The sequence below is a fragment of the Podarcis muralis genome, chromosome 13, assembly GCF_964188315.1.
Source record: "Podarcis muralis chromosome 13, rPodMur119.hap1.1, whole genome shotgun sequence".
Taxonomy (NCBI): Eukaryota; Metazoa; Chordata; class Lepidosauria; order Squamata; family Lacertidae; genus Podarcis; species Podarcis muralis.
In genome coordinates this window covers 26,641,457-26,661,929 of record NC_135667.1, presented here as the reverse complement: position 1 = coordinate 26,661,929, position 20,473 = coordinate 26,641,457, and the positions used below count along the sequence as shown (strand labels likewise).

Here is a 20,473-nt window from a genome sequence, read left to right as displayed (position 1 = left end):
CACCCCAAATTAAATCTATCATAAATATGTGATATACAAGGAAAGTTTTGCAAAGGAAAACAATCTCACTGGAATCCACAGCTTCTCAAGAAAATAAGCCCTCTCTGAAAGATGAGACATCCAGTCAAAGTATGAATAAAACGAAGAAACAAAATAAGATCACTGTAATGAATGTCATATGTAGAATGTAATGAATCTAATAAAGGTAGCACCTAAATGTTCTTTCATATGTTGTCAGATTTTATTGGTAAGTACAGGTTTTGAAAGGCAAGTGCTGGTAGTATGGCCACGCTGCCAAAGGGCTAAGAGCTGCACCTCATCCTCACTTTTGTATTAGGAGCTCTCTCTGTGTGAATGTGTGGATAGAGCTAGACAGAGACAAAAGTGGACAGATCAATAGATGTGGCTCATGTATTTTTTTCGGTAGAATACATTCCAGCCACACAGAAGTCAGAGGTTTGTACACCAAGCTTTCAACTTATGCTCACATTTCTTATGTGATCCCAACCTTACATTAGGGTTTATTTCCAGAGGCAAAAATCCAGACAAAAGAAGTTGTTGAGCTTTTATTCCCGCGATTGCAAAAAATATGCTGAGCTTTTCTGCTGAGCCCATGCTGCCCACACCAGAGCCCATACCTGAACCTGAACCACCCACCCACATGCACACCCACACACAGAAATTTAACCCCTCCCCAAACCCCAGACATTTCCTTAAAATGGTAAAAATCCTCCTGGATGGGCATGTTCGCCCCCAAAAGAGGACATGTCTGGGATTTCTTGGACGTATGGCAACCCTGCCTTACATCAGCAATAAAATACAGTGGTACCTTGGTTCTCAAACGTAATCTTTTCCGGAAGTCCGTTCCAAAACCAAAGCGTTCCAAAACCAAGGCGTGCTTTCCCATAGAAAGTAATGCAAAACAAATTAATCCGTTCCAGACTTTTAAAAACAACCCCTAAAACAGCAATTTAACATGAATTTTACTATCTAACAACACCATTGATCCATAAAATGAAAGCAATAATCAATGCACTGTACTATAAAATAAATAACACAGTATTGTAGATGATAAAAATGAAAATTTATTTATTTTTTCTTCCCTGCACTGATGATAGTCAGTTTGGATGGAGGACTTTTATCCATTTCCGCAGTCACACAATCAATCAATCAATCAATCAATCAGTAGCTGAAATGGGTTCCACACAGTCACAAAAACAAATGAACTGAAAAAGCCTCAAAAACAAAAATGCAAAATGAATAGCAAAGACAAAAGCGCCAAACTTAATCCATTCCGGAAGTCCATTTGGCTTCCAAAATGTTCAAAAACCAAGGCACAGCTTCTGATTGGTGCAGGCATCCCAGAAACAATAGCCGACAACTGCATCGGACGTTCGGCTTCCAAAAATTGTTCGAAAACCAGAACATTTATTTCTGGGTTTTTGGAGTTTGAGAACCAAAGCGTTTGAGAACCAAGTCTTTTGGGAACCAAGGTACCACTGTAATAATAAGAATAAGAATGATAAACTGGAAAAATCAGGGGAAATAAAAGCATGTTGTAGAAAAAATGCCAAAAGGAAGTGGAGGAGTGGGAAACAACCGTTGGTAATCCCATCAGCCATTGGACTCACCCTGGGAGAGTATTCGGGTATTGTCAGAGAGTTGGAGAGGAAGATAGGACCTAGCAAGAGCATGGAGAACAAGCAGAGGTCATCTGAGTGAAGAGGAGGTGATCTGAGCCTTCCTGGTTTTATGTGTTTTTGTGCCTGTGTGCTGTTCCTGGGAACTGAACCCTCACGTAAGTTGCAGGCTTAATGTACACACACCCTCTTCTTTCCTTGCCTCTGCAAAGAAGCCATTTCCAAAGAGCCCCCTGCAAAATTGAGCTTGCCACCCTGCTGTCAGTTGGGAGTGGGGTGGAGAGCAACATCTACTTCTCCCTCCCCCTCTCTTCTGTATGTTTAATTAGGCATCAGGCATTCATTAAACATAAACACCACCCTCCAAACTACTTTGGGACTGGACTCAGGGTGGAGCAGGTGGTCCCCAAGTTGACCCAGGGAGGGTTGATGGTGTGGAGGGGAGGTGCACAGCCCTATTATTTTGACTTTTAAATCCACACAGTTTCTCTTGAAGTCTCTCCCCCTCCCGGTAATTTGCATGTTTTTCTGGCTTTCTTGTGCTTCTTATTATGATTAATATTGTGAATGGGTTTGATACAACTTACTAATCATGTTCAGATGCTATGCCTGAATAGGGAATAGTAACCATGGCTTCCCTTTGTGCTCCATACTGACCATCTTACTTTGAATGTTTCCTTACTGCACAGCGGTGTCTAAACATATTCACTAAAATGGACTTAGAAAATGCCTGCAGACATTCCCATTCTGTGTTGGTACACTGGGTGTGCAGCATGCAGGGGACATTGCAGGCACATGTGCATACCCATCCACACACCCTACTCTTGTTGACTTCGGCTTTTAGGAGGTCGCACATGAATTTCACTTCAGCTGAAATTCAGTGGCAGTCTAGGGAGGGTGTGGGAATCCCATGAGAAATTCTGGTAGTCAAACACTTTTGTCTTCCCTTGAAACCCTTTGTTTTGTCTACTTAGACATTCCCCAAAGAGATTTACAAGCAATACTTTTTATTACTTACTCAGAAACATAGATTCCCTCAAACATTTCCTAAGACATTAATTAGGACATGAATGCCTGCTGCTTCTCACATTCTTCTGATGCCCGATATAAGGTGTTAGGAGAGAGTCATGTACTTACTGTCACTGCACTGATCCCTGAGAGGACTATGTATGAAGAAACATCGTATCTATGCTTAAAGAATAAGACTTTGAAAAATCAAAACAGACCACATACAGCTTTGTGTTTTTACTCACAGAACACACCTTACCATATAAGCATATTGTGATATATTTTCCTGGATACCTGTTTTCATTTATCACCTTCAACCTATCATCTCCTAAGTGGATAGGAAACTATTTGTCTACTGATATTTGCAGAAGGTGAGTTAACAAACGGAATATACTTTCTCTTGTGCTCAGACTCTGAAAGAGGTGGCAAATTTTCAGGGTTTGTTGTTGCAGGGTTGATATGAACTGTTTGTGTATTGCCTTATGGAACATTAACTCCTGACTCCTCCAGAAGCTGCCCAATTCTTTTATCGAATCAGAGTGCACTCCTTCCTGTTTGCCTGCTTCTCGTGTAATGCTTCTTATGTAATGCTAATCAAACAGATTGCATTTCTCCTGCTAAGCTGATGGAAAGGATGCAGAAACCAGAGGAGAGAAATGAAACCATCATTACAGAATTCATCCTTCATGGCTTTGGAGACCTACGTGATCTGCAAATTCCTCTCTTTGTGGTGTTTCTAGTTATTTACATCACGACTATAGTTGGGAACCTGATCATTGTTGTTCTAGTTGTGAGAGTTCAGCACCTCCATACCCCCATGTATTTCTTCTTGGGCAATTTGTCTTGCTTGGAGATTTGTTACAGCTCAACCATCCTCCCTAGAATGCTGGCCAGTTTCTTAACTCAGAACCAAGCTGTGTCTATTTATAGCTGTTTTCTTCAGTTATGGGCTTTTGCGGTTTTTGCGGCTGTAGAATGCTATCTCCTGGCAGCAATGTCTTATGATCGCTACTTGGCAATTTGCCGACCCCTGTACTACTCCACACTTATGAATCTCAAGATTTGCCTTCAGCTTGTTGCTGGATCTTGGATTGGCAGCTTTGTGATAAACACAGCCTCATTTCTCTTTATATCACAGTTATCCTTTTGTGGCCACAATATCATCGAGCATTTCTTTTGTGATCTCACTCCATTGATTAATCTGGCCTGCAGTGGCGCACAACAAGTTAAACTGGTATCAGCCATTCTGGCTTCTTTTGCTACCCTGCCACCATTCATTCTGACCGTAACATCATATGTGTATATCATTGCTGCCATTCTTCAAATCCCCTCCGCTACAGGAAGGCAAAAGGCCTTCTCTACCTGCTCTGCTCACCTCATTGTGGTGACCATTTTCTATGGCACCCTAACCATTGTGTATGTTTTGCCAGATACCAATGAACTGAAAGAACTGAACAAAGTGTTCTCTGTTTTTTACACCATCTTGACACCTTTGGTCAATCCCCTCATATACAGCCTGAGGAACAAAGAAGTGAAAGAAGCCCTGAGAAAGTCAGGTAGCCAATTTTGTAATTCACATAAGAGTGCATTGACGTCTTGTTTTCAGCTCTTATGATGGTGTTTCTAAACAAGGAGGCTTGATCATGTTGAATTCTAATATCACTTGGAATATTCTCCCTGTATAGCTAAGGAGGGATACAGCAGGGTACCATCTGGATTGGAGATTAATAGTGAATCTCATATATCATATTTGGAGCTTTCCAGAGGAACCACAATATATAAATTAATATAGATGAAAATTGGTAATTGGAATTTTTTCTTGTACATACATAACTTCTAAGTTACAGGTACTTCTAAGTTCTAAGTTCTAAGTACAGGTACTTCTGTACTTAACTTTCCTTGGTCGTTTCCAGTTCAATTATTTTGAATGTCAGTGTTTGTTTCAAGATGAATTGTAATGAGGAATGAAAGGGCTTCTTCTTCAAGAAATCAAAACATTTAAAAGGATTCTGCTTTTGTTTTGGCTGTATTGAACACCTGGGATACTCCTTCCAGTACCCTCTACATTTCGACCAATGAACATCAGAGATGGATGTCATGAATCACATATAACAAATCAACTTTCTTTTTGCAATACCTTCTCCTAATGTTCACACTTAGTCACACTTACCACCTATCCCTCTTTTAATATTTGTTGCATTCGTAAAGTAAAGGAAGGATTGAACTCTGATTAATAAGAATACACACAGAGGCTTGAACCAGCAAGACTCTGGGAAAGGTGCGTATAATCGTCTCTCTGTGCTTGTCCATCTGCAGCCCCTGGCCCAGGTAGTTTTATTCACAAAAAAGCTTTTTACAGAGTGTTCGGAAGAAACAATCAGATTTCTTCTGAGCATTTCCACAAACCCACATGGGGACAAGTTGAACTACTAAAACTAATTAAGCACAGGGTAAACAAAGAACAGAACTACAAAGAAGAGCATTTGGCAACCCCGGAGGTGATAAACAAGCAATACATATGATAAGAAGGATGGCCAGGAGGACAACAATCATTATCACCTTCCTGTGAGATCTGTTTCCTGGCCCTAAGATTAACATCCTAAGATTACCATATCAGAAAGCTACTTCCAAGAAGCTTGCCCACTATCTTTATGGCCAAGGATGCCTGCCTGGCGAAGCAAATGGGCTGTGTACCTGACTTTTCAGGCAAGAGAGATGGACAGTAGAGGCAAAAGGGCATGGAAAGGGCATGAATGTAGAATCTTATGGGATTTAATCAGAAACTATCGTCAATATATCGAACCCAGTCAACACAATGCTTTCATTGTGGACACGATGGCTTGATGTATATTTTATAATTCCTCATGGTAATCCCATCTGATCCCTACAAATATTATCATCACTCAGTCCTGAATCACATTACTCTGTCACATTTGTTGTATATTTCATGCAGTGGCTGGCCATGTGATTACAGGCCTTTTCAGTAGTGGACCCCCATTTGTGGAATATTCTGGCCAGGGAAGTGCATCTGGTTCCATCATTGGTGTTTTTTAGGTGCCAGGCTAAGATACTTACTTTTACCCAGGCCTTTGGTAGTGAAACTAGCCTCTACTGTGGTGTTCATCTGGTGGGATAGGATATCTCCTTGCTGTATCCTTGGATGGCCATCTAGAACATTTTGCATTGTACATTAATTTTATGGCTTTTTAACGGTTTTACTTGTTTGCATTTTGTCTTCTTAAGTCACTTTAAGACTATTTTGTATAAAACCCAGACTCTGCAATCATCACCTGAGTTCCTTCTTCGTGTGCCTTGAGAGGTCAGCAACACAAGAATGTGCCTCTTCTGCAGTGGATCCCCTCTTGCGGGATGCTCTCCCCAGGGAGGCTCCTCTGGCGCCTTCATAACATATGTTTAGGAACCAGGCAAAAACAATCACAACCTGGCAGCTAGACTGGTGACTGGGAGTGGCCGCCGAGACCATATAACTGAAAGACCTACATTGGCTCCCAGTACGTTTCTGAGCACAATTCAAAGTGTTGGTACTGACCTTTAAAGCCCTGGATGACCTCTGCCCAGTGTACCTGAAGGAGCATCTCCACCCACATCGTTCAGCCCGGACACTGAGGTCCAGCTCTGAGGGTGTTTTGGCGGTTCCCTCACTGCAAGAAGTGAGCTTTCAGGGAACCAGGCAGAGGGCCTTCTCGGTAGTGGTGCCCACCCTGTGGAATGCCCTCCCATCAGATGTCAAGGAAATAAACAACTACCTGACTTTTAAAAGACATCTGAAGGCAGCCCTGTTTAGGGAAGTTTTTAATGTTTGATGTTTTATCGTGTTTTTAATATCCTGTTGTGAACAGCCCAGAGTGGCTGGGGAAACCCAGCCAGATGGGTGGGGTATGTATGTATGTATAAATAAATATTATTATTCCTCTTCTCCCAGACCTTTGGCAAATTAAACAATTTATGGCCTTTTAAACCGTGTGGGTGGATGTTCTTGTTTTGGTTTCTAACTATGTTATGTATTTTTGTGTTTTTATATTGTAAACTGCCCTATAACCCTCAGATGAAGGGCTGTATAGAAATTTAACCCATAATAATATTAATAAAACAAAAAGTATAAATAATAATAATAATAATAATTCTTCCCTGTGTCTAACACACCATATTCTCCATATAATAAATCAACATGCCACATGACTTTGGCATATATTCTTCTTACTAGTTACATACCCCTCTCCCTGTTTCACACAGATACAATGTACACACTTCTTGCACAGCTGGTTAAAGTGCTGCCCCCCCCCCCTTCTTGGTCACAAGCCCCTTTCATGTATTACTTGAATGGCCAAGACAAAATCAGGCAAGACTAGATGGGTATAGCCACCCTCATATAAATCACACACTCAGATAGACCATTGATACAGATTCACATGCTCTGTGGGATGTACTATATGCTAGTTGTGCTCAGAATGAACCCATAGTAAATAATGGACATGACCAACTTAGGTCCCTTAATTTAAATGGATACAACCACATTACAGAAATGCTCACATACAATAACCCTACCCTCCCCAGCTACTTTCTTCAGAATATTGCCTCCAACCATAGCCATTAGGCTCAAGACTTCAGTAGCAAGCTTTTTTTTCAAGTCAAATTGTGGTTTGGAGAGCTTGCAGTGCCCAGTGCCCTTCCCAGTTGGAACCCTGTAAAAAGTCCCACTCCTGCAATTAGGCTTGAGGGAAGCATTTATGTACACAGTGGTACCTTGGGTTACATACGCTTCAGGTTACATACACTTCAGGTTACAAACTCCGCTAACCCAGAAATATTACCTTGGATTAAGAACTTTGCTTCAGGATGAGAACAGAAATCGTGCAGTGGCGGTGCAGCGGCAGCAGGAGGCCCCATTAGCTAAAGTGGTGCTTCAGACTAAGAACAGACCTCTAGAACGAATTAAGTTCTTAACCCAAGGTACCACTGTAGTCAAAAACTTGATTCTTTCTGGGTGTGGGGAGGCACTTTAGGCCAAATGAGAAAATTCTAGAGATTGCATCTGGCCCACTGGTCAATTGTTCCCCACTCCTGGTCCATAGGATTGCAACCTTAGTTACTCCTCTCCCGTATGCATTTTGCTATGCTTCCAGTCACCTTTGGGGCATATGTGTAGACAGGAATAATAAGAAAATGCTTTTGAAGTATATGTTTTTATTTCTTTATTTAAAAGACCCTTGACTGAGATGCTGATGGGAAGAGCAGGTAGAGAAGCCCTGTGGTGGACAGGATGCCAAGAATGGCCGACATTATGTACGCATTTGATGTCATAGTCAGAATGAATGGTGGCAGGGGGGCAATAGAGGTGAGAACGGCTGATAGGAGTTTTACCTGATGTGCACCGTTACAGGCCAGGTTCATAGTTAGAATGAAATCACAAAAGAAATGCTCAATGACATTGTGGCCACAGAAATTTAACTGTCATCTAAATCTTAAAAATATTATATTTTTGTGATAAAGAGAATGGCAGGCATGAAAAGAGTGACAGTGCTCTTGAAATAAATACACACTGAGCCAAAGGAATCTTGGGTGACAAGCTAAGTGGGTTAGGTAGAAAGAGCACCATCCATGGGGTGGGAGCTTAGATCAGAGTAAGATATTCCTTCATGAATCTTGATCACAAGCTCTTTAGGACTTTGAAGGTTAAGATGGTGTGGGTCCCCTTTGAGTAATTTCTCTAATATTATCTATCATAAATTGTTTGGGCTTCACTTGAAATTCTCAGTGATGTTTTTAAAAGATTACTCCACTACAACACTAGAGTATCCCAAGAGGTCAATTAGCCAATAAGTGCCTGTTTCTTCTTCATAAGAAATTACATTCTGGATAAGAAGTTCTGAGCATGAAGGGGAATCAGCCATTGTCACTGAAACTGATCCAGCAACATGACTGGAGAAATCGTCATTTCATCCCTTAAAATTATGGAATTGATAACAAACCAAAAGACCTTTTTCTGATCAGTTCTAAAGAGCGACTCTAGATTATAATCAAAGGTGAGTAGTCCAAGTTATCTATTGCTTTAGATCCCAGTTTTGAATTTTCTGCACATACTGTTGTTGTTTAGTCCTGTTTGACCCTCCGTAACCCCATGAACCAGAGCATAACCTCGGTTTTCTTGACAAAATACTGGAGTGGTCTGCCAGTTCCTTCTCCACACATACTGAATACATGATTATTCCAAACAGCCTGCCATAAAAACAAGTCCCCTATGGTGACCAGACGCAAAGGAGGACAGGGCTTCCATGCCCTTTAATTCTCTCATTCTGTCTTCTCTCCAGCCTACACTACTGTGACATGCTCAGCTGTTTTTATTAGATAACTTCTTTTTTTGTCAGGAGTCCTATCCTCATTTGCATCTAATCAGCCAAGAACTCTGTCACAAATTAAAGAGGATCTTCTTTCATCTCTCAGCTTTAAGCAGGGAAATGTTAGTGCAACTGGCTTGCAGAATTTTGGTGGAACAAATTCAGTGTGAAATCAGCCACTCATTTACTGGGTGACCAATGCTTATTAACCAGCCACCTAGTAGGAAGGCTTATAGGGAGTTTATAGAGCAGTTTGGGCCCAATTTTCAAGCTTGGTGGGCACAGGGATAATTTTTCTAGACAGAGTGAGTTAATTTAATGTGGCCAGTTCTGAAAGGAGAAAAACCAGTAGATGCTGATGGTTTTGTATAGTGCTGTGGTGGCTGCCCTCCCAACACTGGTGTCACTGCAGCTTATCTGAGTGGGGCGGGGGAAGGACATGGTGGCAGTGAGTTTGGAGCTGAAAGGGTACACCTATGGAACGAATTGGGCTCTTTTGGCAGTCACAGGTCATAATGTCACTTTACTATGTCGTAAATTATGGGAAGTCTAACCTCCTAATGCAGTTGGGACAGAGTTAATTCTGGGCTCTGTGAATGCAGTGATCACATGAACATACAAAGCTGCCTTATTTGGTATGCGATTCCAACAATACACTCACCAGCTGACTTGTGGAAACAACTGTTCATACACTTCAGCACTTCAACTTTGCATGGCCACACACAATATTCTCGGTAAGACATGAAATGCTGGAGCAGTGATCTGCTGTCAGATCATAACATGGCGTCATCTGTATGGTGAGGACTCCCAGCTCCATTTCTCTGTTACATCTGAAGCAGGAGAGTCTGTGACTATTTTCAAAGATGCCTAGCTGCAGTGGTTGGGTGGATGAGAACCAACAAACCAAAGCTGAATCTTGTCAAGATAGAGACACAAAGTTTCACGCCTTGATCCAGCTTTGTTACTGGAGGGCCAAATGACCTCTGTGACATGCAGCACTTATTATTGGCTTAGGGTGGGATGCCAACAATGCCCTTACCTTGGTCACTCTGATTCATGCATCAATTATTGTAATGCTCTTTTATGTGGCACTTTCACTGGAATTGTTCCAGAAGCTGCAACTGGTGCTATTGCACTTGAGTTGAAGGAACTGCAATGCCTGACAATCAGCTACCGGGCCCTGTTCAATATCTTGTTGTTAACATAGAAAGCCTTGAAGAATTCAGGACTGCGTTACCTGAAAGACTGCTTGCTCCTGCATGGGCCAGTAAGATCACTTAGATCATCTAGGAAACTTCTAGTCATGGCAGTGCACCCTACACAGTATTATAGGGTAGAGACAAAAAAATTGACATTTTCTGCTCTTGCCCTTGTACTATGTGCCATATGTAAAGCAGTAGCTATCAGTTGCTTCAGATATCTTGTAAAGACTTACTGTATCACGATGCTCTGGTTTTCCCTGATGCATAAGATTATACACAGTTCTATGTGCTTGAGTCCCCTACATTGTTTTATATACTCTTATAAGGATACTTTCATGATTTTAAGCTCTGCTTTTAAATTAAGAAATTGCAAAATATAAAATATACTGTATTCTTCCTTCCTCTTGACTACCTCCCTATTTTTTCCTTTCTTTCTTTAAGCGATAATTTTTTTTATTGTTGATTGGACAAATTCCATTCCCCCCTTCAACTGAAAAAGATGCAAAAACCTGCTGGGCGTAATGAGACCATCATTACAGAATTCATCCTTCGTGGCTTTGGAGACTTCCATGACCTACAAATTCTTCTCTTCATTGTTTTTCTCATGATCTACATCATGACCATGGTTGGGAACTTGATCATTGTTGGACTAGTTGTGACTGATCGGCACTTACACACACCCATGTATTTCTTCCTTGGGAATTTGTCTTGCTTAGAGACCTGTTACAGCTCAACCATCCTCCCCAGAATGCTGGCCAGTTTATTAACACATAATGATAGTGTGTCTATTCATAGCTGCTTGGTCCAATTCTGGACTTTTGGGGTTTTAGCAGGAACAGAATGCTATCTCCTGGCAGCAATGTCTTATGATCGCTGCTTGGCAATATGTCGCCCACTGCATTATTCCACACATATGAATGCAAAGGTTTGCCTCCTGCTGGTGGTTGGATCTTGGATGAGCAGCTTTGTGATGGACACAACAGTATTTATATTTGTATTGCAGCTAACATTCTGTGGCCACAATGTCATTCAACATTTCTTTTGTGATTTCACTCCATTGATTAATCTGGCCTGCAGTGACACACGGCGGGTTAAACTCATATCGACTGTTCTGACTTCAATAGCTACCCTGCCACCATTCATTCTGACCTTAGCATCATACATGTACATCATTGCAGCCATTCTTCAAATTCCATCCACCACAGGGAGGCAAAAGGCCTTCTCTACTTGCTCTTCTCACCTCATTGTGGTGACCATTTTCTATGGCACTCTCATCATTGTATATGTTTTGCCAGATACCAATGAACTGAAAGAGCTGAACAAATTATTCTCTGTTTTTTACACTATTTTGACACCTCTAGTCAATCCCCTCATATACAGCCTGAGGAACAAGGAGGTGAAGGAAGCCTTGAGGAGAGCAGGCAGCCATATGTGCAAATGTGCATTCAACTCTGGCCTTCAAATCTTTAGATGTTGCATAAGGTGACTAGACTTCCATAGCTAGAAAAAAGGGAACGATATGGAGTTTGTGAACCTCATACACACTAAGAAAGGCAACATTCAAAAGTCATTTAGGCTATGTTCTAAGACCTTGGAGACATGTTACAGAGCCCTCTGTATTGTAGCTAATGAACATTATAGGTGAACACTGTAAGCTACATATGACAAATCAATTGCAATACCTTTTTGTAGCCATTCCTAATGTCTGCACAATTAATCACATACTCATACCATTCATGCAACACCCTCTCTAACATTCCCATTGCTCTGCCACTAAGCACGTTATGCTCCCCGGTGTCCAACACTTCCCATTCACGTAATGCATATAACCCATCAACATAGCATATCATTTCCACATGCACTTCTTCTTACTAGTTACATACCCCTCTCCATTCCCTCGAAATACGATGTTAAACCTTTCCACACACCGACTCAAGTGCTACTCCTTCTTTCTCACACACAAGCCCCATTGACCAAGCCCCCTTACTCACGTGACCAAGGCAAATATAGGCTTGGTCAAAATGAACGTGGTCATTTCCACTCCACCACGAAACCTACATATTCACATTCATATGTATGCACATATTTTTGTGGTGTTGTTTTTTTTACACACTAGATCACAGAAGAACTGCTATATAAAATTCAGTGAAATGTGAGTTTCAAAGGATATTTGTGTTTCAGTTTGCATCTGGGAAGTGTGAAACAAGTATGCTGGTTTTTAAGTGAAAACTGTGGAGGAGGAGGAGGTGCACAAGGCAAGTGTGGCACAAAAAACTACACATCTTTTGGTCTCACACTTGCAGGAGGCAGGTAACTTGTGTGAGAATGGAGTACCAAAAATGGGACATTCTGGGATCCAATCAGAAGCAGGGATGGCTTCTGTAATTCTGGGGTGTCCCGGTCAAATTGGGATGGTTGGAGGATATGCAGATCCAGCAGACCCTCATCCAGCGACTGGTAAGGAGCACCATAGCTTCTGACCTCTGAACCAAGGGAATCTTGAGTGACCAAATTAGGTGGGTCAGATGTAAAGATCACCATTAATGGGGTGGAAACTAGACCAGTATGACATATTATTTCAAATGTCTTGGTCTCAAACACTTTAGAACTTTAAAGGTTTAAATTACATTCACCACCTCAGTTAAGTTAGAGCTATTTCAAATAGAACATAGAATCATAGAATTGTAGAGTTGGAAGGGACTCCAAGGGTCATCTAGTCCAACCACTGCAATTCAGGACTCCTGCCCACAGCTGTCACTAGTTGGACTTGAACCACTAACCTTCTGGTTAATGGTCAGATGCACTGACCCATTGCACCACAGGAGAGACTAAATATTTGAAATGCATTTTCTTATTCTTCTCCCTTTCTATTTGTTTCTATTTGCTTCTCCCTTTCTATTTGTTTGTTTATTTTGTATTTTGGGATTGAAGCTCATCAAACTCACCATCCAAGTACAACCTTGAGATGGGGTGCTCCCCCACCCTTGAGACATTTTTCTAATGTTATTATAAATAATGTTGGTTTCTCTTGAACTTTTTGGAAGTTGAGTGTTTAGTGATGCTCCTCCTCCTCCTTTTTCAAACTTATCCCCACTCCAACATGGGCATATCCCAAGAGGTTAATTAGCCAGTGAGTGTCTTCTTCTTGCTTTCTTCATATGTAATTACAGTCTACATAAGAAGCACTGACTATGACAGAGAATCAGCCATTGTCACTGTAACTGATCCATCAGTATGATCAGCGAAATCTTCATCTTATTACCTGAAGAACGTGAATTTCATAATATAGCAAAATGCCTTTGCAAACATCAATCGTATACTGTTCCTGTATAAAGATTAGAAACCACTGGTAAGTAGTTGAAGTTTTCCCCTGTGTTGGATTCCAGAATAGCATTTCCTGCACATGCTGAATACACAATTATTGTGATATAAAAGCAACTCTACTATGGTGACTAAATGCAAAAGAGGGCAGTGCTTTTATGTCTCTTAACTGTTGTATAGAAACAGTGTTGTGTCTTCTCTCAACATTTCAGTACAGTGGTACCTCGGGTTACATACGCTTCAGGTTACATACGCTTCAGGTTACAGACTCCGCTAACCCAGAAATAGTGCTTCAGGTTAAGAACTTTGCTTCAGGATGAGAACAGAAATCGTGCTCCAGCAGCGTGGCAGCAGCAGGAGGCCCCATTAGCTAAAATGGTGCTTCAGGTTAAGAACAGTTTCAGGTTAAGAACGGACCTCCGGAACGAATTAAGTACTTAACCTGAGGTACCACTGTATTTGTACATGCTTGGTTGTGCCCATTACAAATTCTTTTTTTGACAAATGTTCATGGCAGAAGTGACCTTTCCCTCTTTCACATCTAATCAATCGGAGCTCTGTTGGGATTTTAATAGGGGCTTCTCTAAGCTTACACCTGGCACTTTTAAATATCAAAATGTCTCTTTGTGAAACAGCTTTACAGAATTTCATTTCAAGGCATTCAGTGGGAAAGGAGTCACAACAATTCCTGTGTGGAGAATGCTTATTAATCCTTAACAAGCAGAGGATTTTGCAGAGATCATACAAAGGATGTAGCTTGGGCCCACCTGGAAGACTTGCTGAGCACAGGGAAATGATCCTGTACAAGACAATGCAACTATTTTTTTTTAATTTCAACTTGGCCAACTGTAAAAGGAGAAACACTAGGGCAGCTGAGTCTGTGCCAGAGATCCATCCTTCTAACACTTGTGCCCCTGCAGCTTACATGGATTGGATGGAGTGATGTAGGGTGGCAGTGAGGTTGGGGATGTGTCAGTGAAATGGTGGAACCAATGCAGTGCTCCTGCCAATGTGCCAGTGCATCCCAAACATTAGAGCTGCCCTGTCTCCTCCCAATCTGGATTAGCTGAAGTGATGTAGGTGTTGGGAAGATGGATCCAATGCATGACCCCACCACAATGTGCTTCCAATAATGCCTACCACTTGCCCCTAAATCCTGCCACTGTATGTCCCCTCCACCTGGTAAACTGGCAAGCAGGAGTGTTCAAAAGGCACAGGAGAAGAAATTCAAGGGAGCCTCACACAAGGGAGGAAAGAACCTGGGAGGCATGAATGGGAGGACGACTTGTCCCACCTCTCATAAACCTGGTGAGTGGGCTTTGAAGTGTGGTGTGCAAATCAAGAGTTCTCTCCTGCACCTTCTGACCACCTTGGGGGCTCTGTTTACATACAAGAATAGGACATTGTTGGGGAATTGACCCTTTGTTGGTTATGGTAAATGCCTGACATTGCTATCTTCCAGAAATGGCCCTAGATAACCTATTGAAACCTTTGAATTTACTTGTCTTGCCCATATCTTGCTTCTTTTACATCTTAGGTTGACCACAAAGGGACCATTATTTTATCTCAAATCAAGAAGCTTGAACACACATTTATACTCTATACATAACTTCTCAATGTATAACTTGAACACTGCTAATAATAACATATTAAAAAAAATCTAAGTTTCAATGTCTCCTCATCCCCTACGCAAACTGTTTTAGCTCATGGTGAAGTCTAGCAGTGAGAGCTTTGGGTTGCCAACTAGCATCAGAGGGATTAAATAAGAGCACAATAACACATGGAGAACTCTGATGAATCCAACTAAAGGTCTATCTAGTCAGTGTTTAGTTTCCCATAATGCCCAACAAGATGTCTCTGGGAAGCTCACAAACAGCATATGAATGCAACAGTCACCTCCTCTTGTCCTTTCTCTGTGACTTGTACTCATAGGCATACTGCCTTTGATTCTGAAGGCAGTACACAACCCTCTTAACTTGGAGGTTGTGATTTAATGACTGTTGCTTACAACTGATGGGAAAAATTAATACCTGTATTGTTTCCACAAACTGTATATTCTATAATGGATGCATAAGAAAGACGGTCCTGGTGAATAAAGAAGACTCTTGTATTCCCTCCTGTGCAATGATATTATAACTTCAGCTATGTGGCCCTTGCATGTGTCATATTGACTCTCCTGATGATTCTTCCTGTTTGTATTTGTACTTGCAAAACAAAGAAAACAATGATCACACCCCACCTCATCTCTTCTATTCCACCAGATGAAAACCATTAAGAAAGAGGAGGAGAGAAATGAAACCAACATAGCAGAATTCATCCTTCTTGGTTTTGGAGACATCCAGGAACTCCAGATTTTTCTATTCATGCTGTTTCTAATTATATACGTTATGACCATGGTTGGGAACATCCTCATTGTTGTACTAGTTGTGCTTGATCAAAGCTTACACACACCCATGTATTTCTTCCTTGGGAATCTGTCTTGCTTGGAGACCTGCTACAGTTCAACCATCCTCCCTAGAATGCTGGCCAGTTTCTTAACCAAGAACCAAAGTGTTTCGGTGAATGGGTGCATTGTGCAATTGTGGGTTTTTGGTTTCTTGATAGCAGCAGAGTGCTACCTCCTGACAGCAATGTCCTACGATCGCTATGTCGCAATATGCAGGCCCTTGCATTATCCATTTCTTATGAATTTCAAAATCTGCCTCCAGCTGGTGGCTGGTTCTTGGATCGGCAGTTTTGTGGTAAACATGATCTTGTTAATTTTTACACTGCAGTTAACCTTCTGTGGCTACAGTGTTATTGATCATTTCTCTTGTGATTTCCTTCCAATAGTGAATGTTGCCTGCAGTGACACACATCAAATAAAAGTTCTGTCATTTGCTCTGACCTCCATCTGCACACTGCCACCATTCAGTATAACAATAGCATCCTATGGGTGCATCATTAATGCCATTCTTGGCATCCCGTCCTCCACAGGAAGACAAAAGGCCTTCTCTACCTGCTCTTCTCATCTCATTGTGGTGACCATTTTCTATGGCACCATCATCGCTGTGTACATTTTGCCAGACACCAACCAACTGAGAGAGCTGAACAAAGTCTTCTCTGTCTTTTACACAATATTGACACCTCTCCTTAATCCTCTAATATATAGTCTGAGGAACAAAGAGGTGAAGGAGGCCTTGAGGAAAGTAGCTTACAAATATGCACATATAAGAGTTTATTAAAGCCATGATTTCAAACTGAATGATGAAGCCCTTTTCTATTACAAAGGCATCATTTTGTACTGGATGTAGGTCTTCTTCTGAACTAAACAAGTATAAGCCTTGGAAATAACTGAATGGAACACTCAGGGGACTCTCATGCACTCAGCTTTCCGCTCTCTGTGGAAAGATTTGGATCCAAATAGAACAATATGAATGTAAATCTTTCTAAGTGTTGAAAAATACATGTTATGCAACCTCTAAACATTGCATGTGTACCTTGCTTAGAACTAATTGTTACTCCTTTCATGCTATATGGAGGTTAAACTGGTGGTTGTTAAGCATCTGTAGTGTGACTTCAATGGACTACTGTTCTGACCAGCAAAATGAAACATAGAATCATAAAATTGGAAGAGGTCATGTAGTTCAATCCCTTGCAATGCAGGTATCACAACATGCAGTCCTCCACCCAATTTGAAACCATAACGGACTATGACTGGAAGAGTTTTTTCTTCTAAGAATACCACATTTCAGGTAATTTTGCTTAAAACCCCTCTTTGGATAGTCAGCATGTGATAAAAAAAATGTTCAAAACAATTCTCAGAGAAATGTCTTCTGAGAAATGTTGGGTCAGTTCTAAGAAATGTTCAGCTTCCCTTATTATTCCCGATGAGATGTGCTTCATTGAGCTATTCCTCAAAGAGATATTCAATCAACACGGTGTTTAAAAACAAGTTTTTCTTAAGAGACTAATTACGGCATAATGCCCACTGCTTCTCACACATCCCTTTGGCAGTTGTAGCCTAAATAATAAGCTTTGAGCATGAAAAAGTGATCTGGTTTTAAATTCAACTGATCCATGAGATTGACTGATGAATCTTAGAATCTCAATGCCTACAGAACATGACTTTGAAAAGCAATCAAGCAGCCATAGTCAAGAGACCTTTGTGTTTCTAATCCTAAAATTAAATATTAGGAAGCAGAAGGGAGCATTCCAAGATTTTGACTACCTTGAATTTCAGGTGAGAATTACATACACAGGCTGAATGCATGATTATTCCCATCACTGTGATATAAAGGCAAGTCTACTATGATGACTAGTTTGCTGTCAGACTCAGGTGTGTCTTTGATCATCCATTCAGCATTGTGACATGCTCAGTGGTGGCATCATAATTCCTTCTTTCTTGACACCTTGTGAAAATGCAAGAGCCCTGTACTCCTTTGTATACAACCAACCCAGAGCACCACCAGGATTTATAGAGGGACTTTGTTAATCACCCAATTGCTACAAGAGCCTTGTTCTCTTCCTATCTAGGCACTCTAAGGTAGGATATGGGAAAGCTTTGGGTCTCCAATGTTGATGATCTACAGCTCCCATCAAGCTGATGTTGGTAGGAGCTGATGGGAGGTGAACAACATCTGGAGGATCACAGGTTCCCCATTCCTATCCTTCCATAATGGACCAATATCCAATCTGCCTCTTCAGTTACCTAAATTTCAGTGGATAAATGATAAGGCAGCCTTTGCTTAGATACACCTGGATCGGGATATATCTGGAAGGTAAGAGAGAAAGTAGATGCTATATAGCATAAAAACTATGTTGATGTGGGTGCAAGCTTTTAATAGTCACAGAGCTCCTTGCTAAAGCTGGGTAGCAGCTAACAGTTCACTGATCTACAAGTGCAAATATTTGAGTTATTTGAATTATTTCACTGTGTCTGTTGGTCATTTACGCATGTTCTGATTATTCTGATTATTGATGGCATTGCATTTCAGAGGATAACTATATCTTGCAGCTATCACTTAGAGGTTTTGATGATTAAATGGTATATAAAACCTGTTAAATAAAATAATAAATACCTTGCCTCACTTGACCAACCCAATTTATAACCACAGATTATTTTGACATGTTTGTTCCATCAATAAATTCATGTGGTTTCACCCTGACATAATTCGGAATCATCCAAAAGACAAAGTTATTTTGTTTCTCATGTTCTTTAGTTGTGGCAGCATGGTTGCATTTCCTGACTGATCCAGGGTGAGAGGGATCACTAAAATTCTGGAGCCATGATTGCCTGGTTGATACTTTGTAAAGCATTCAAGTTGGTCTCAGGCTACCTTATTAGTAAGTAGGATGATATCATCTGTATAGCTTTTATGCAAAAAATCAAAAACACGCTTGCAATATCAGAAAGGCAGCAATCTTTGCATTACGGGTTTCTATCCACTGAATGGCTCCCTCAGCCATTTTATAAAGCTCACCTAGGGGTGCCGTATTTCCAGAAAAAGCAGGCAGGTTAATCGAAGCACTCAAATTCAAAACAGTTCACCTTTGTCCTTGTTTTTCTTATATCATGGGAATAATTTAAGCGAGACTTGGAGGAACAAATACCTGAATAGGACTATTGGGAGACTTGAATCTGGGGTGAGATCCCTTTAATTCAGATGGGGGCAAATACTAGAATAACATGAGGGGAGAGTAATATTGATTGCACAAATTGTTCTTCTTCCCCTTCAGCAGATTAAAAGGATGTTGACATTGGAGAGGAGAAATGAAACCATCATTACAGAATTTGTCCTTCGTGGCTTTGGAGAACTCCAGGAGTTACATATTCTTCTCTTCGTGCTGTTTCTAATCATCTACATCATGACTATGGCTGGGAACCTGATCATTGTCACATTGGTTGTGACTGATCAGCACCTCCACACCCCCATGTATTTCTTCCTGGGCAACTTGTCTTGCCTGGAGACCTGCTATAGCTCAACCATCCTCCCCAGAATGCTGGCCAGTTTATTAAGCAAAAACCCAGGTGTATCCGTTAATGGCTGCATTGTGCAATTATGGGCATTTGTGTTCTTAGCAGTAACTGAGTGCTATCTCCTGGCAGCAATGTCTTATGACCGTTACATAGCAATATGCCGCCCCTTGCATTATTCTGTCCTTATGAATTTCAAGGTTTGCCTCCAGCTGGTAGCTGGGTCTTGGATTGGCAGTTTTGTCATAGATACAATATTGTTAGGTTTTATACTACAGGTAACCTTCTGTGGCCACAATGTGATTGAGCATTTCTTTTGTGATTTCATTCCGATGATGAACCTGGCCTGCAGTGATGCAAGTCAGGTGAAACTGGTATCGGCTGTTCTGACTTCTATCTCTACCCTGCCACCATTCGTTCTGACTATAGCATCATACGTATGCATCATCACTGCCATTCTTGGCATCCCATCCACCACAGGAAGGCAAAAGGCTTTCTCCACTTGCTCTTCCCATCTCATTGTGGTGACCATTTTCTATGGCTCTCTCACCATTGTGTATCTTTTACAAGACAACAATCAACTGAGAACACTCAATAAGGTATTCTCTATCTTTTATACCATCTTGACACCTCTGCTTAATCCCCTTATATACAGCCTGAGGAATAAAGAAGTGAAGGAGGCCTTAAGGAGAACAGCCAACAAATGCGCTAACTGTATAAGGGTTCATTGAATTCTGTTTTCTTTCTCTCCCCCCCCCCCCCGATTCTAGCAAAAATATTCTCATTTACTCCAATGTAAATCTGAAACACTAAAGTCAATGGGGTTTTACTCCAGACTTAGAAACAGCAGTGATTAATGATCTTCCTAACATGTAGCCTTGGGAGCAGCGAGCATTTGGGTAGCACTTTTCAAATCCATATGCTAATTCCTATCAAGTTGGTTCTGGAGCTGTGCTACATTTGGTCATTTATTTTATGTGTGTATATATA

The 20,473-nt window shown here is 41.1% G+C and overlaps 4 protein-coding genes across 4 annotated transcripts; all 4 read left to right on the top strand.

Annotated features, from left to right (window-relative positions):
* The first annotated feature begins 2,999 nt into the window (after nt 1-2,999).
* LOC114582125 (olfactory receptor 5P50-like) lies at nt 3,000-4,263 on the top strand. The gene has a single exon (XM_028702915.2). It carries the CDS (start codon nt 3,274-3,276, stop codon nt 4,261-4,263), a length of 990 nt encoding a protein of 329 aa, XP_028558748.2. The 5' UTR covers nt 3,000-3,273.
* A 6,439-nt stretch (nt 4,264-10,702) lies between these two features.
* Nucleotides 10,703-11,692, top strand: LOC114582129 (olfactory receptor 11A1-like). The gene has a single exon (XM_028702922.2). It carries the CDS (start codon nt 10,706-10,708, stop codon nt 11,690-11,692), a length of 987 nt encoding a protein of 328 aa, XP_028558755.2. The 5' UTR covers nt 10,703-10,705.
* A 4,096-nt stretch (nt 11,693-15,788) lies between these two features.
* LOC114582771 (olfactory receptor 6B1-like) lies at nt 15,789-16,752 on the top strand. The gene has a single exon (XM_028704028.2). It carries the CDS (start codon nt 15,789-15,791, stop codon nt 16,749-16,751), a length of 963 nt encoding a protein of 320 aa, XP_028559861.2. The 3' UTR covers nt 16,752.
* A 2,505-nt stretch (nt 16,753-19,257) lies between these two features.
* LOC114582130 (olfactory receptor 6B1-like) lies at nt 19,258-20,214 on the top strand. Its single transcript, XM_028702923.2, has one exon. The coding sequence runs from the start codon at nt 19,258-19,260 to the stop codon at nt 20,212-20,214; it is 957 nt and encodes a 318-aa protein (XP_028558756.2).
* The last annotated feature ends 259 nt before the right edge of the window (nt 20,215-20,473 follow it).